Consider the following 17,711-nt stretch of genomic DNA (forward strand, 5'->3'; position numbering starts at 1 on the left):
TGTACACCTGTCCTTTTTTTCCCCTAAGGGAAGTCTTTCCGCTCCCGGGATTGGAATGACTCCTTACCCTCTCCCTTAAAACCCACATCCTTTCATTTTTCCCTCTCCTTCCCTCTTTCCTGACGAAGCAACTGCCAGTTGCGAAAGCTCGTAATTCTGTGTGTGTGTTTGTGTGTTTTGTTCATGTGCCTGTCTGCCGGCGCTTTCCCGCTTGGTAAGTCTTGGAATCTTTGTTTTTAATATATATATATATATATATATATATATATATATATTCAATAAGTGGCGTTATTTGCATACACAGTCCTGCCACTTTAATGTAACCACCATCTATGTCTGCCGTCAATGTGCAATAACAACTCACACACGAGAGGTGGCAACACTAGAAGTGGAGGGTATATAAAGCATGTCGAGGGATGTGGGAAACAGTACAGACACTGCTGTAATGCATACACGGAATTATTTATCTGAATTACAAAAGGCTTTCGAGCCACGGGTGGAAGCTTTTTGAAATGCCTAAGTTCGTAAACTGTTTGCGCGCTGACATGGTTAAAGTATACCGTGCGTATCAAAATGGTACTGTGCAAAACTGCCACTAAACCAACTGTGGAGCACCATGGGCCATAGAAGACAGGGGTGAACAGCAACCATGGAGATGTGTATGTGTGAATAGATGTGCAGCTGATGAGCAGCTAACTGCTCAGATGAACCAAACGGCTACCAACAGTGCTTCTTCTAATGACCATTCAATGAATGCTACTGTGTTTGGAACTCCACTGCAGGTGCCTGGTTCATGAACTCTTGATGACTACTGTTCATTGCCAACTAAGGCTGCAATTTGCACACCAGTACGGCAACTGGTTTTCCACTGAGTGGCACCAGGTGACTTTTTCAGATAAATCACATTTATGCTCCATTGGACACATGGCTGTTGGCTTGTATAGCATGAAACATCTGAAAGCAAACACCCTGCAACAGTTGTCAGAGGGATCAAGGGCAGAGGAGGGGCCATCACAGTCTGGAGAATGTTTTTGTGGCATTCCCTGAGTGATTTCGTCATTCTGGAGGGCCAGTGGCTCAGTACAAGTATGCATCTATTCTTAGGGTCCATGTCCACCCAACATGCAGTTTGTTTTTCCTCGGCATGATGGCATCTAGCAGCAGAGCAATTCAACATGTCACCTACCTCACAGTGTACATGCTTGATTTGAAGATCATCAGGATGAGTTTGCCATACTTCCGTGGTCACCAAACGCCCTAGGTTTAAACCCAATTGAGAATATGTGGGCCCACCTTGCTTGTGATTTATGTGCCATGGATTCTCAGCTGAGAAACCTAGCATAGCTGGCCATGTCACTGGAGTTGGCATGGCTCCATGCCCCTGTCAGTACCTTCAGTTCTCTCACTTCTTGCATGTTTTAGTGTGGTCCATGCTGCAAAAGGTGGTTATTCGGGCTCCTGACAGGTGGTCACATTAATGTGACTACAGTGTAATTGTTAGGTGTTCAGCATTGAGTGTTCTGAATATCAAACATATTTCAGTTATTTTATAATGTAATTAGTATTTGGTCTGAACATGTCTTAAAATCTTGGTGACTCATGCCAATTTTTTAAATATTATTTTCATTGTAACTTGCCCTGGAACAATGCTTGACCACAAATATACACATCCTGTTCATAAAATTTAAGATGATAACTAATGAGGTATGCAAAGCAAACATGTTTTACATATTTTGTCAAGAACCTTACTTTTGTTTGGTAAGTACTCAGGCTGCAAAGCACAACTGTTATGAGATGTGAGGACAGTGTCTGACATTAAATTGGAGAAAAAATGTGTGTGCACGTGATTGTGCGTGCGCGTGCGTGTGTGCGTGCGCGTGCGTGTGTGCGCATGCGCGTCCGCTCTCATACACACACACACACACACACACACACACACACACACACACACACACACATTTTTTCCTCCATAAGATCTTAATTTTTTTTTTCAAATATATTGTTATTTTGTCTTGTTTGTACATGGATGTTACATTTTTTATTTATGTGTTTAGATATAGTTTGTTATTAAATTTATGTCACTTATGAAAATTGATTTATATCATATGTAAAATTTAGAATTTTCTTTTGTACTGAACTATGTCACTGATAAGAATTTTGTTGAAGCTCTTAATACCTTTCTTTCTTTCTTTTTTAATATCTGGGTTCTGTTTGTTCAGTTAAGATGTTATTCAGATTTTTTTGCCAAATGTGTATAGATTTCTACTTCCTCTAATATTCTCATGTAGCTTCCTTTTTCTGCTGTATGACAAATGAAAAGATTTGAGCTTATGTGTGGATACTGTGGTGTGTCCGTTTTCTCAGAGCTGAATATTAAATGTTTAGTGTTTGTTTTGGCTTTTGTTTATATGTTCTTTGTACCTTGTATCTTTGTTTCTAGTTTATGTCCTGTCCAGAAGCTGATTTTTACTTTAGTATTTCAAGACTGAGACTGAGATTCATTGGAAGAATCCTAAGGAAATGCAATCCGAAAACAAAGGAAGTAGGTTACAGTACGCTTGTTTGCCCACTGCTTGAATACTGCTCAGCAGTGTGGGATCCGTACCAGATAGGGTTGATAGAAGAGATAGAGAAGATCCAACAGAGAGCAGCGCACTTCGTTACAGGATCATTTAGTAATCACGACAGCGTTACGGAGATGATAGATAAACTCCAGTGGAAGACTCTGCAGGAGAGACGCTCAGTAGCCCGGTATGGGCTTTTGTTAAAGTTTCGAGAACATACCTTCACCAAAGAGTCAAGCAGTACATTGCTCCCTCCTACGTATATCTTGCGAAGAGACCATGAGAATAAAATCAGAGAGATTAGAGCCCACACAGAAGCATACCGACAATCCTTCTTTCCACGAGCAATACGAGACTGGAATAGAAGGGAGAACCGACAGAGGTACTCAGGGTACCCTCCACCACACACCGTTAGGTGGCTTGCGGAGTATGGATGTAGATGTAGATGTAGATGTCTCGTAGTGAAATGAATTTTTCTGTCTTCTTTCTTTCTACTAATGTGAATGTTGTTTGCAAATGTTTCTTTCTACATTTGGCTATAATTTTCTTTCTGTGTTTTATCAATTATAGTCAGATTGTAGCCATTATTTGCGACTACAGCTTTAATTGGATCTAATTCTGTCTTCATATATTCTTCAGCAAGGGGAACTCTAATCATGTGATCTATCATATCATGATAATACACTGTTTTATGTGCTAGTGGGTGACAGTATGAGTTACTACTGGTATTTTTGTGTCTGTAATCTGATTGGTTACATCCACTATAATTTTAATTGTATATTTTTTGTATGTGTATATTATTGTGTAAGCAATTCATTTAGTTCTTCTTTTAGTAAGTAAGTATGCTGGGCTATTTATGTAATTTACTAAGGTATAATAGGAATACCGTTTTGGTGTATTTTCAATTGTGCCCTCTGTTTTGGTACTTCAGGGTTCATAGCTACGCAACTGCTCATTTCCTTACTAGGAAGTAAAAAATCACATTTTCTAACTGCTTGTTTAATAATTCTCTGAAATTTGTTTGTTGGTTTTTTCTGCAATCTCACAGTGTCATTTACTCTGAAAAATTCTTTTCTTCTTCAAAAAAATGGAGTCATCTTTATACATAACTACAGTTGTATTGCTTTTGTTGCAACTGCATTATGTTATTGTAATTTATTGGTCATGTGTTTCTAAGTTAATATTATTATTTATTGTTATTATTATTATTATTATTATTTTAAAAGTTTTATTTTTCTGTACTTGCTTATTAATTCAACCTGCATATTTCGTGATTATGTGGTTCTGATTGATTGTTGGCAGTTTTGCTGTATCTAATATGACTTTGCAGTGGGAAATTATGGGTTTAATATTATCATTATATGTTGGAATTATGTTGTAGCTTAGTCCTTTATGCACTTATTCTAAATCCGGTAAAATGTTAAATCTCCGACATTGCTACACCCGTAAAAATATCCTGCAAGAACACGACCAGCGACAACTGAAGAGAATCATTCAATGGGGCAGAAGCGCAACCCTTCCACAAATTGCTGCAGATTTCACTGCTAGGCCATCAGCAAGTGTCAGCGTGTGAACCATTCAACGAAACATCATCGACATGGGATTTCAGAGCCAGATGTCCACTTCTGTACTCTTGATGACTGCACGACACAAACTTTATGCATCACCTGGGCCCATCAATACTGACATTGGACTGTTGATGGCAGGAAACATGTTGCCTGTTCGGTCAAGTCTCGTTCCAAATTGTATTGAGTGGATGGACTTGTAAAGGTATGGAGACAACCTCAGGAATCCATGGACCCTGCATGTCAACCAGGGGACTGTTCAAGCTGGTGGAGGCTCTGTAATAGTGTGGGACGTGAGCAGTTCGAGTGATATGGGACCCCTGATACGTCTAGATAGGATTCTGATATGTCTAGATAGGATTCTGGCAGGTGACATGTACTTAAGCATCCTGTCTGATCAACTGCATCAATTCATGTCCATTGTGTATTGCACAGGACAGTGGGACACCCCACACATCCAGAATTGCTACAGAGTGGCTCCAGGGACACTCTCTTAAGTTTAAACTCTTCCACTGGCCAACAAAGTCTCCATACCTGAACATTACTGACCATATCGGGGATGCCTTGCAACATATTGTTCATAAGAGATCTCCACCCCCTCATACTCTTGCAGATTTACGGATAGCCCTGCAGGATTAATGGCGTCAATTCCCTCAAGTGCTACTTCAGACATTAGTCGAGTCCAAGCTGCATCATGTCGCGGCAAATTTGTGTCCTTGCAGGGCCCCACACAATATTAGGCAGGCACACCAGTTTCAGTTTCTGTGGCTCTCTCTCTCTCTGCTTGAGAATTAGCCGTCCCCGAAAACCAGTAACAGTAAATATAATGCATAAAAGGGCCTCTGGTGGATTAGTACTATGTTTGTATGCATTTCATACAATTTCTTGTGGCTGCAGAACAGCATACAAAAGAAACATTCTTCGCATTTATTTTATAAATTAATTTCTTTTTTGTGCCATAAATCAACTAATTTGTGTGTGTGTGACTGGTTCCATGACCAAATTGCCTTGGCTTAGATGGTTCCACATGGCAATTCAAATTGAAAGTAATTAATAATGACTTTGTGATAATTTCATACACTAATTAATAGAGGCCTGCAAACATGTGGCCATCTGGGTGATCAGTAAATGGCTTCGATGTGCGAGGAAAGGAGCATAAATACATTTTTCTAACATTGGCAGAAGTTGCTGAAGAAGACCAATGTTTCCTCACCTTACAACATAAGGGAATGAGCACTTGGTTGTGGCAGCGTGTATGTCATATGCTTGTGCACAGCTATGCGGATATCATGCTCTCGCATTCACTTGCACATAGGGTGTGAATTTGTAGTGTGCTCATGTGTGATGTACTTTGCTTCCATCCAGAGTTGGGCACATTTATTTATTATTTGTGACTAACAAATAAAGATATTTATTTGAAATATTGTTCATTTAAACTGATAAAAGTATTTATTAGTTATCTGTGAATTTAAAAAAAATGTTATGAATAATAGAAATTCTTGAAATCCAATTACATTTTTTACTCCAATTCTTTGTCATTTATCATACACTTTTATTTTTTATCACTTTTAAATTTAGTTTTCAAAAAACCTCATTTTTACAAACATCTCATCAGAAATCTTTTTTGATTTTCAAATAGTTGCCTTTGTGACACACTAAGCAAAATACGTTCTGTACATGTAAAGACTATCGGTGCATTATAAATCCTGAAATCATGGGTAATGATACAAGACTTTCAAATCACAGTTGTCTTCAACAAAACTTGAGAAATCATCAACTCTGCTGTAGTTTCCTGCAAATTATTCATTCTGATTCGACATTACCTTCACCTCTCAAGTCACATTCAAAATAAAATCATCTTTTTATGACCGAACATCATTTGAAACCCGTGACCCAGTTTCTTCACCATTTATTTAGCTATTGTTTGTCTGTATTTTGTTGGGAGCCTCCTTAGGTCTTGGACAGCAATGCTGGTGCTCTATTTGCATATAGATATTGTGGGTAAGACATTGCTGCAATATTTACAGTTGGTGTAGATATATGGAAAAAGTCTTCCAATTGTCTCTTGACACTTAAAAAGAAAAAGGTGCAAGTGTGCTGCAATATTATGAATCTGCATAGATGTGTGTTGCATTGAAAAACTACTCCATCATCTACTGGAAAGCATACTTAGAGTTTATCCTAAAACTTTTTCAAATGACTTTGGATGCTCATCAGCATTCCATGAACATTTTAGTAGAGTTTAGATTATAAGTCTATTGATATTAGTCATTAGCAGCCAGCAAGTTCTTGCAGGGTTCACTCATTTTTAAGCACTACAAACATCAACAGATTGCATAATTATGAGGACGTGCTGAAATGGAATGCTTTCACATTTTTTGTGTAAAAACTCCTAAAGTTTTTAAAATAAAACACACTTTATTAACATTCTGCAACTTTATACTTCATGTCTACATATTTCTTCCTTTAGGTAGTTTGATGACAAACACATTTCTCTGAAGGAGAGACCAGGTTGTTGATACCGTCACTATGGAATGTCTGACTTTGTTAACGGGATCATGACCTCCCCTCTTCTTAATTTGTTGATATGATCAGTGTTGAATATTTGAAATTGTTGTCAGAGCCATAACCTCACCTGCGCTTGCACCACTGCATCACGATCAAAGTGAAGCTCTTGAAAGTGTTCTTTAAGTTTTGGAAACAAATGAAAATTGGGTGGGACTAAATTGGGACTGTATGGTGGAAGGTGGATGGCAGTGAACTCAGAGTGTTGGATTGTTGCAGGTGTTGCAGAGCTCATGTGTGGCGTGGCATTGTGATTCTGAAGGAGAGGGTGCTCCATGTGTTGACGAAGTCTTTGAAATCGAAACTCGAATACAGCATGCTGTTTCTCGCACATCAACATAGTTCTGTTACACACCACCTTGTTACATGCTAAACTTTAGTGCCTTCTAGCAGCAGAGGGCTGTGAATATGTAGACACGAGGAATAATGATATAGAAAGTTAATAACATATGTTTTGTTTAAAAAGCTTTAAGAGTTTTCACAAAAAAAATTTGGAGGAATTACTTTTCAACTTGCTCTTGTATATCAAGGATGCACCCATATTAGATGTGTTAGCACTCTAAGTAATGTATTGGAAATTTAGATATTTCGTCGATTGCATTCTTTGGCTACTTATGTAGTGTACTTGTGCATGTTAACAGGGGAAGGGAGGAATTGGAAGATAGTCACAATCGAATGGGTCTATGTCGGTAATGTAACTGCTGAAGCTGTCTGCCTGTCAGCATTATTAAGTTTCATTTGCTGTGTTGTAAATCACGTAGAGCCATGCTCAACCCAAAGGTTGGATTGAACACTGCTGTGGTGCACTGGGCATGATGATGTGCCCTTGATTTCCTCACACCGCTGAACTGACTTATACAGCTAGTTAGAGAGAGAGAGAGAGAGAGAGAGAGAGAGAGAGAGAGAGAGAGAGAGAGAGAGAGAGACCTACATTTCAGCATCTACTCCAAAACATGGTACATGCAACTTGGCTTGACATTTTTGTCATTGTGTAAGGTGAAAGAAGTGATAAGTAATGGAGAAAATAGGACAACCAATAGAGGATCAAACCCAAAACCTTTAGTTGTGTAATCTTGAATTTCACCCGCTGAGCCACAGAGGTACATTTCTGTACAAACCATTAATAAGCTGTTTATCAAATAGAAGCTGCAGTGAGCCAAGGGAACAAACACTAGTCCTAGAATTCAGTACCCAAAGTAAACAAAGAAAATACAGTGGCTTACATTATTAATTATTTAAATTACAAATAATTTATTCATAAATAAATTTGTTTGAATTATCTACATATTTGAATAATGACCTAGTTAGAAATATATTTGAATAAGGATCATCTTTTTTTATCATTACACCTTGTGCATCCTTCCTCTCTCTGGTCATTGCAGTTAATGCTATCAACTGTAATTAGTCTTATTAAGTAATGTGCTTGATTTATTCATGAGAGCCTCCAGTGTAGGCTGGATTGACATTATTTTTTGCTAATTTTGAACAAACCAGACAATGTCAATGTAAATCTTTCAGTTTCTTCTCTTCAAAATATTTCTCAACAGCAGAGCGATTATGGCTGGAGACTGAGTGTGAGCGTTATTTCATCAGCTTTCATTCATGCAAATTTGTAGTTACACAGCTAAATTGATGACCTTTAGAAACATTCAATATTGAATTCTCACTTTATGTTTCATTATACGCAATCATACTCATTTGCTGTGATAATAACTGATGAATCTCAGGCATAAAGCATGCTTGCCAGGCCAGTTAGTGTCACTACATTGTGACAAAGCTGTATAGTGTCTATGTTTCCTCAGCAGCTTTCAAGTTTCAAGGCTATGAGCCTGTTGCCTCCACATTCAGTGAGTGAGTGCTTCATGATACCAACTGAGGAGACTACTGAGTATGAGCTTACATGTATGAAGTGAATGATGGGCAGTGAGTGTTACTCATGCAGTTTTGCCACGCAGATGCAGTGCCCTACTAATTAAGCTGTAGATTCTTTGGTTGATTTATATTCAGAGTTGCCAGTATCTTAAAATTTGCTGGGAGGTAGCTGCTACTAATCTTTAATACTGTCAAGCAATTTGCCACATTGTTTAAGGCAGCTGACTCACATTTGATGGGCTTCTTATTTTCCTCCAGCTATTCAGATGTATGTTCTGTAGTGCCTTTCTCTTAATTTTTCGAGTATATGTTGTATGGTTTCTAGCAAATGATTGTGCCTGATTTTCTTCCCTGTCTACTAGGAGCTTTTACTGCTGAGCTTCTTAGTGATGAGACATTAATAGGAACAGAAAAAAAATAATTTTATTTCCAGTTTTTGTGTTATATCCCTCCAGTTTGCTTTTATTTTTTACCTATTTCAGAGTTATTTTTGGTCAATTTTTGTGTTATTTTCTACTGATTCTTGCTTTATGTTGCCAATTTTGGTATAAGTTTGTGAGAGCTAATTTTTTGAAGTACTGTATGTTTCTATTTTTGCCTTATTTCTTTTCAATGTTACATTGAAAATTAAAACAAACCTACCAGTTACATTATATTTATTGACATCACATCATGTTTATTTTTGTTATTAAAAATGAAACAACTTATATTAAAATCACTAAATCCAATCAGTTAAAAATGTTGGTAATCATACACTGTTGAAAGTTTTTGAAACAAAGCACTGTCATAACTTCAAAGTTCTCTTTCGAGACTTTATGCCTGTAAACTGTCAATACTTCACTATAGTGTGAAAGGAGCCGTACAAAGTCAAAATTTGAACTTCAGAGAGAAACTGCCTTCAGCACAGTACTGACATTGGACAATATCCACATATCCTGCTGGCACGGAAATTTGCTTTTCCACTAAATTATACGGGATATGTATCCACCAGAATATCTTTACATGGCTGAGCCCTACCTTTCTAGGTATGCATGTCTGTTTGACATAGCAGCATTAATAGAGCTCATTGTTGAAGAGCCCTTTGTTGAAGCAAGAACCTAGGACTGTGAACACAGACTTAATACATGAATCTGTGTCCATAAGAGTTGTTAGTGTAATTTGCAGGTGCAACCCAATGCATTTCAGCATTCCCTCCATCTCTTCCTGCAGTATTTGTCCCAATACAGTTAATGTTTTAACAGTCAACATCACATTTCCCAATATTTTTGTGAAACAAATCATACCAAGAACAATACAGTTTGGGAGATCTTTAATGTTGTGCATCAGTTACACTGCATGTTTTTGTAGTTCAAAAGTATACTATGGCCCCACAAATGCACAAATCACACCATACCCACTTGGTTTACTTGTCAGCCAGTCACAGCTCAGGACACATGATATCACACAGATGTGTTTCTGGTGGTAGAACATAACAGTCGGAATATTCATTTCAGTGTTTGTTCAGTGCTATTTTGTTCTATTTATCAATGAAGTCTGTGGTGACAGCATGATCTGTTACCTAGGCTAGTCCTTATGACAGGTCGAAATGTATCAGATACTACTTTCCAAAAATCATGATTTTTTTAAAGCAAATATAGTTTTGTTTGTGTGATGATAACCAATATTGTGGAATAAAGCTTACGATGACTGACTGCAGTCCCAAAATATCTTCCAAGAATATTATTTCCTTGTCAAGAAATCAAGTTATGACTCATCTGGTAAGCTAATGGGCTTAAATTAACTGAGGCATGCTGTTTCAGTTTATATTGTATACAGCATGATGTCAAGTTAATTTTATCAGCTAAATACACATTGGGTCAAAATAAAGATGCATGTTTCCTGATTTATAGTTTGCATTTATTGCCACAGAACCTAGTCAGTGAACCCAGTCCTTGCGTGTCTTCTCCCACAATTTCATTTGCAAAAAAAATATGAAGGCAATGTTCATAAGAACTTCGACTGTACAATACAAAAATGACAGTTTCTTCAAGTTATTGCTGAAGAAATTTACCTCACTACAGTCTATTTTTTGCCCCATAAAATTGATCAGCAGAAACAAAAGCTTTACTCTAAAAATGGTGATGGCATTGTCATACTTCATGCAGAAGGCACAGTCAGGCAAAGGACAGAACATGCTTGAAAGCTTAATGTCACCTGTTATTTTATCATGTTCCATGATCTCTCTGTGCTAAATGTTGTCATTATGCACCACTCTTCACTACATAGTGACCTTTTGGTCCACTAAGAGGTCTGTATTTTGTAAGAGCGGAACAGGTTCTTTATTATTTTCCATTATATGGTATATACTTTGATTAAAATAACTTTCTGATTGACGTTTCAGTGACATGAGTGGTATAGTGCAGTGACAAGCCCATTGTAATTCCTTCTCGAGTGCAGCATGTTTGCTGATTTTACTGGCATGTGCAGAGCTTCACCAGGTATGGCTGGCTGTAAGCAGGCAATGCAGACCCACGACTGCAGTCTGTCAGTCACAAAGTAATTTTAGTTGAAGTGCAGTAATAGGTTTGTGGTGAAAGAGCCAGTGACATGAATACCATGTGACAGCTCAGGTGTCTGCACAATTCCATTGAGGTTTTCTCTTCTGTCCAAATGCCCTTTTGCAGTTGTAGGAATTCTTGTTCTAACAATTGTACCTACCCAGAGTACTTTCAGGTGAGTGGATATTTACAGTGCTGCTACTTTGTGTTAATTTGTGAATATTTATTTATTTATTTCAGAGATCTGGTTGTACTTTTGGTACTAATGATGAAGAAACCAAAAGAAACGTTACAAACGACACACAAACTGAAGATAATGTGAGTACTGATCTAGTCACACAGCATTAAACTTTAAACAAACAGCTAAATTGTACAATAATCTTATTTCTCCTTTGAATTTAATACCTGATGAGCCATATGTTACACAGTCATAATTTTTATTATACACTCCTGGAAATTGAAATAAGAACACCATGAATTCATTGTCCCAGGAAGGGGAAACTTTATTGACACATTCCTGGGGTCAGATACATCACATGATCACACTGACAGAACCACAGGCACATAGTCACAGGCAACAGAGCATGCACAATGTCGGCACTAGTACAGTGTACGTCCACCTTTCGCAGCACTGCAGGCTGCTATTCTCCCATGGAGAAGATCGTAGAGATGCTGGATGTAGTCTGTGGAACGGCTTGCCACGCCATTTCCACCTGGCGCCTCAGTTGGACCAGCGTTCGTGCTGGATGTGCAGAACGCGTGAGACGACGCTTCATCCAGCCCCAACATGCTCAATGGGGGACAGATCCGGAGATCTTGCTGGCCAGGGTAGTTGACTTACACCTTCTAGAGCACGTTGGGTGGCACGGGATACATGCAGACGTGCATTGTCCTGTTGGAACAGCAAGTTCCCTTGCCGGTCTAGGAATGGTAGAACGATGGGTTCGATGACGGTTTGGATGTACCGTGCACTATTCAGTGTCCCCTCGACGATCACCAGAGGTGTACGGCTAGTGTAGGAGATCGCTCCCCACACCATGATGCCGGGTGTTGGCCCTGTGTGCCTCGGTCGTATGCAGTCCTGAATGTGGCGCTCACCTGCACGGCGCCAAACACGCATACAACCATCATTGGCACCAAGGCAGAAGCGACTCTCATCGCTAAAGACGACACGTCTCCATTCGTCCCTCCTTTCACGCCTGTCGCGACACCACTGGAGGCGGGCTGCACGATGTTGGGGCGTGAGCGGAAGACGGCCTAACGGTGTGTGGAACCGTAGCCCAGCTTCATGGAGACGGTTGCGAATGGTCCTCGCCGATACCCCAGGAGCAACAGTGTCCCTAATTTGCTGGGAAATGGCGGTGCGGTCCCCTACGGCACTGCGTAGGATCCTACGGTCTTGGCGTGCATCCGTGCATCGCTGTGGTCCGGTCCCAGGTCGATGGGCACATGCACCTTCCGCCGACCACTGGCGACAATATCGATGTACTGTGGAGACCTCACGCCCCACGTGTTGAGCAATTCGGCGGTACGTCCACCCGGCTTCCCGCATGCCCACTATACGCCCTCGCTCAAAGTCCGTCAACTGCACATACGGTTCACTTCCACGCTGTCACGGCATGCTACCAGTGTTAAAGACTGCGATGGAGCTCCGTATGCCACGGCAAACTGGCTGACACTGACAGCGGCGGTGCACAAATGCTGCGCAGCTAGCGCCATTCGACGGCCAACACCGCGGTTCCTGGAGTGTCCGCTGTGCCGTGCGTGTGATCATTGCTTGTACAGCCCTCTCGCAGTGTCCGGAGCAAGTATGGTGGGTCTGACACACTGGTGTCAATGTGTTCATTTTTCCATTTCCAGGAGTGTAGTTAGACCTTTACTTATGAAAATGCTCTGTAATATTGCAGTGAACATTTACAATGCTTCCTGACTACTTATAAATTACACTGATGCTAACAGGGTGTACCTTGGACAAAGTTATGGCATTTTCCTTCCCCATCCTCTTTTTGTAATGATTGTACCTTTGTCCAGAGCACTCTTAGGTTAATGAATATCTACAGTGCTGTTACGTTGTGTTCATTTGTGAATATTTCTTTATTTCAGAGATCTGGTGTCAATGATGAAGACATGGGGAAAAATGCTATAAACCACGAACAAACTGAACATAATGTGAGTATTGTTCTAGTCATACAGCACTGAATTTTAAACACATAGCTAGCATGTACAACGGTCTTATTTCTCCTCTGAATTTAATACAGTTTAAACCAGTCCTTAATCTCAAATTACATAGACATTGTAGATAACTCTTCACATCAGCGTCAAGATGTAAGTCAATATCCTTGAAAGGAGATGAAATAAAATAAATGTGCAAGTTCAATTTTGGAATGTATGATACTTTGTTGTAAACAGTATTTCTCATCTATATTGTTTTGCACACTACTAATGATTAATCTATTTAGCAATATAAGATGATGCACATCTGAATATTGGAAGATTATTTTCATGAGTCATGACAGATGCTTGTGTTTTAAGAAGCTGCTGATACCATAGTAGTCTTTGTTAAAACTATAGGTTCTTTCAGTTTTGGAAGAGAATTAACACTGCAGACAAAACACGTGAAGCACCTAGGACAGGTCGATGAATGCCAGGCAAAAAACAAGAAGAACTTAGAAAGGGACGATGAAACAAAATGAAACTTCACAGGTTAAGAGGAAATGTGATTTTATTTGATTACAAAGTGGAGTGAAATTTACAAAGAACTTGGGTACTATGAGCCCACATATCAGTATAATGTTCATCCCCTCTGGCATGGATGCATGTGCTGGTTTGGTTGGGAAGGGTGTCATACAGCTGTTGTATCCTTGATATACTGGCAACTGGAGCTGAGATGGAATTGACTCCAGAGATGGCTCCACATATCCTATCTGATGGCTCCTCACACCAGGATGCCAGAAGCTACACCACTGCATTTTTTCTGAGTATTGGAGGAATGCTACCTCCCCCCATGTACTCATCTTACTTGCCAGTGACGCTCATCAGTAGTAGTGCAGAAGCAAAATTCATTGCTGACCACAATACAACACCATTCATTGGCAGTCCATGCTTCCTGATCACAGCACCACTCCAAACACAGCTGTTTGTGTTGTAGTGGTACAATAGCTTACACATTGGGTGGTAATTCTCTAGTCCATATGCTGCTAGTCTCAGGCTAATGGTACAGGATGACAGACACTTTTGCAGGGAGTCCATTACTTGTTCTCAGATGGCAGGTGCATATGTGCTTGGTGCACAGTATGGCTATCGTCTTTTGTGGTTGTAAGACAGTGTCAACTGTCACAGTTTTAATCTGCCAGGAAGTTTCAACTGGAATGTTGTCGATGAGTGTGCCTGCTCTCATGTTTCCATGTTTGAAATCAGGCCATTGTCACATTCAAATACTCCACAAATCTGGACACTGCAAAATTTGATGAGCTGCCTAATTTTACCCATAGTGAGGCCTGCCCCCATGGGCATGGAATTTGTTGGGTACGGGCTTGGTAACCCTTGGGTTCCTGAGCTGGGGACTGGTAAGTGACAAGTGTTGTCTGTCCCCTGTCACCCTAAGCTCTGGGCATGCTTCAGCAACCATCGTGCGGCATGACAGTGGAATGTTGTGCATCTCAGGGAATGGGGATCTTAGCTTGACCACCCAGATTGCGAGGTTGGAATAACCCCCCCCCCCCCCCCCCAAAAAAAAAAAAAAAAACCTCAATCTCAACGTGTGCTGATGGAATGCATAGCTGTTGAAGTGGAACAGTCATTAGCAGGCAGCCTCTGGGGAACCTGCCAAACCTCAGTTGTATAAGGCTTACAAGGCTTACTCAGGCATGCGGGGCTCTGTCTGAGTGGACACCTATTTCTCTAGCTGCTCGTGGGACTGAAATGGATTCTCCAAAATTTTGTTTGCCTCCTCCCAGCAGAAAGGGTGGGCCACTGGTAGCTACCAACACCCAGTCTGACAAGAGGGCTCGTGTAGCCAGTCCTCCTGACTCAGGAGCGAAATCTAAGGGTATCATGTCTAGTAACAGAACAAATGCTGGCAGTCAGAATTTGTTTTTAATTGTTAAAAGGAAAGGGGGCAGCTTTGAGAAAGTTTCACCTTTCTATATTCAAAAAGGGCTAGAGGGCTTTGCTGAAAGTTGAAAATCTGCTAAGCTATTGCATAATGGGACGCTGCAGGTGCAAACTGGTGGTTTCCTATTAAGCTAAGAATCTGCAGAATGCGCAATCCGTTGGGGAATATGCCATCGAAACTGAGCTGCACACCACCTTGAATGATAGAAAAGGTGTTGTGACGTGCAGGAATATTCCCAAAGAGGAACTGAAAGACAAGTGGGCTCCAGAAGTAATAGTTGACATGCAAAATATCATGAAGAGGGTGGATGGGGTTCTTGTTAAGTCCGACTCCTTTATCCTGATGTTCAGTATCATGAAACTCGCTGAGCATATTAAGGCAGGTTTCCTTCGCTTAAGTATGTGGCTTTATGTACATAACCCAATGCAGTGATTCAAATGACAGTGCTTTGGGCATAATACTCTTGGGTGTCGTGGAGAAGTTACTTGTGGCAAGTGCGGTCAGGACGCCCATGAAGGTGTCCATTGTTACTCTCCATTGAAGTTTGTGAATTGCTCTGGACCTCACCCTGTCTGGAGTCAGGACTGCAGTGTGTACCTGGAAGAATGGAAGATACAGGAGCTTAAAACTATGAAGCTCATCCACTATGGGAGGCAAAAAACCTATGGAAAGCCATGCTGCACCCGTGTTTTGCTACCTCCTTCACTTCAGTTATTAAACAGCCAATGCGGAAAACGAATGCTGCTACAAAAACGGAGGCTGCTAATGTCAGCACTAAAACCTGCGTGTTTCCATGCATTTGTGCTACTGTGGTCGTTTCTAAGCCTGTTCTCCCCCAAGAACTTAAGAAAAATCTGTGGTTGCTGACATTGTGGTGCTCCCTACCCCTCCAAAGGTTCCGTCTAATATGCTGTACAATGCTGCCACACCCACAACTGCAGTAGTGGCTGCAAAGTCTAGCTAGGGGGAAAAAAATACAAGGCAAACAGTCCAACACCAGTTGAACTGGGCAGAAAACAGCCTGACGATCTTGAGATTGACCTCTCTGATGTCTCTCTTGAGTCTTCTTTAGAGGCTATGGTGCTTGATATCAGATAGGGGCAACCATCTTGCTCCAAAACTGAGCTCCCACCCATTGTGGGCCCACCTCCCCATCAGAAAGTCAGGATGAAAGTACTACCCCCACCCCCCCCCCCCCCTCCCCCCAAATAGATGGCTCCTATTATACAAACATGAAAGGATTCAGGATGCTCATGGAGGAACTGAAACTCCTAGTGCAGCAAAGCCCTCTGTGCTTGTGTTTACAGGAAACAAGTTGCAAAGCATCTGATGCCCCTGCACTATGGGGCTATCGCTATATCACAAGGATGTCCTGACGGGGTCAGAGGCAAAGGAGGGGTTACCGTGTTTGTCAATTTTGTCAATAATGGACACCACTCCTCTGCTCTTCCCCTGTATATCAACCTGCAAGCAGTTGCAGCTGAAATTTCTGCACATTAGAGGCTTAAAGTTTGTTCTCCTTATTTACTTCCACTGGATGCAGTAGACTCTGAGGCTCTTGCGGATCTTATCACTCAACTCCCCCGACCATTTCTCTTCCTGGGAGACTTCAATGCCCATCATGTCCTGTGGGGCTCAACATCTACTTGTCATTGGGGTCGATTTTTGGAAAGTCTCCTGACATCTCGAGAGCTGTGCTTCCTAAATACTGGTACTCGGACTCATTTTTGTGCTGCTTCTGCGTCATTCTCAGCCACTGACCTACCTCTCTTCTGCCGGCCGCAGTGGCCAAGTAGTTCTAGGTGCTTCAGTCCAGAACCGCGCGACTGCTACGGTCGCAGGTTCAAATCCTGCCTCGGGCATGGATGTGTGAGAGGTCCTCAGGTTAGTTAGGTTTAAGTATTTCTAAGTTCTAGGGCACTGATGATCTCAGGTGTTAAGTCCTGTTAAGTCCCATAGTGCTTAGAGCCATTTTCTACCTCTTTTCTCTCCAGCCCTCGCTGACTCTGTTCACTGGGAGGTCATTGATGACCTTCATTCCAGCGACCACTTCCTAATCGGCCTTCAGCTACTTGAAGGTGTGTTGTAGGGCTAACTGGACACTGTTTGGCCAGTTGGCTGTGTTTGAACACCATGACAGCATCCAGGAATGGGTGGATCACATCACATGTGTTCCATCATGCTGCTGATGTATCCATACCAAAGTTTTTCGGCCCTCTTCAGATGCAACCTGTCCCTTGGTGGACAGAAGAGTGCCATTTAGCCATCCGGGACAGGCGTGTGGCACTTCGACTATTTAAATGCCGCCTGACAGCAGACAATCTCACACCATTTCAACTCGCGAGTGCCAGGGCTCGCTGTGTCATTAGAGAGAGCAAAAAGTGGTCATGGCATGAGTTCCTGAACTCCATAAATCATTCCAGTTGTTCCTCCAAAGCATGGGAAGCCATATAGAGGATTTCTGGTAAACACAGCCATTTACTGATAGCTACAG

General features: G+C 41.1%; 1 protein-coding gene across 19 annotated transcripts in view; it reads left to right on the forward strand.

Annotated features, from left to right (window-relative positions):
- The window catches only part of LOC126299135 (uncharacterized), a 450,753-nt gene that overhangs the window by 112,399 nt on the left and 320,643 nt on the right, over positions 1-17,711 (forward strand). For all 19 annotated transcript variants that reach the window (XM_049990880.1, XM_049990898.1, XM_049990882.1 and 16 more), the window contains exons 4-5: positions 11,344-11,421; positions 13,207-13,272. In XM_049990880.1, the coding sequence (XP_049846837.1) occupies positions 11,344-11,421; positions 13,207-13,272 (144 nt within the window). The remainder of the gene's footprint in view (positions 1-11,343; positions 11,422-13,206; positions 13,273-17,711) is intronic.

This window comes from Schistocerca gregaria, chromosome X (genome assembly GCF_023897955.1).
Source record: "Schistocerca gregaria isolate iqSchGreg1 chromosome X, iqSchGreg1.2, whole genome shotgun sequence".
In the NCBI taxonomy this organism is placed as follows: domain Eukaryota; kingdom Metazoa; phylum Arthropoda; class Insecta; order Orthoptera; family Acrididae; genus Schistocerca; species Schistocerca gregaria.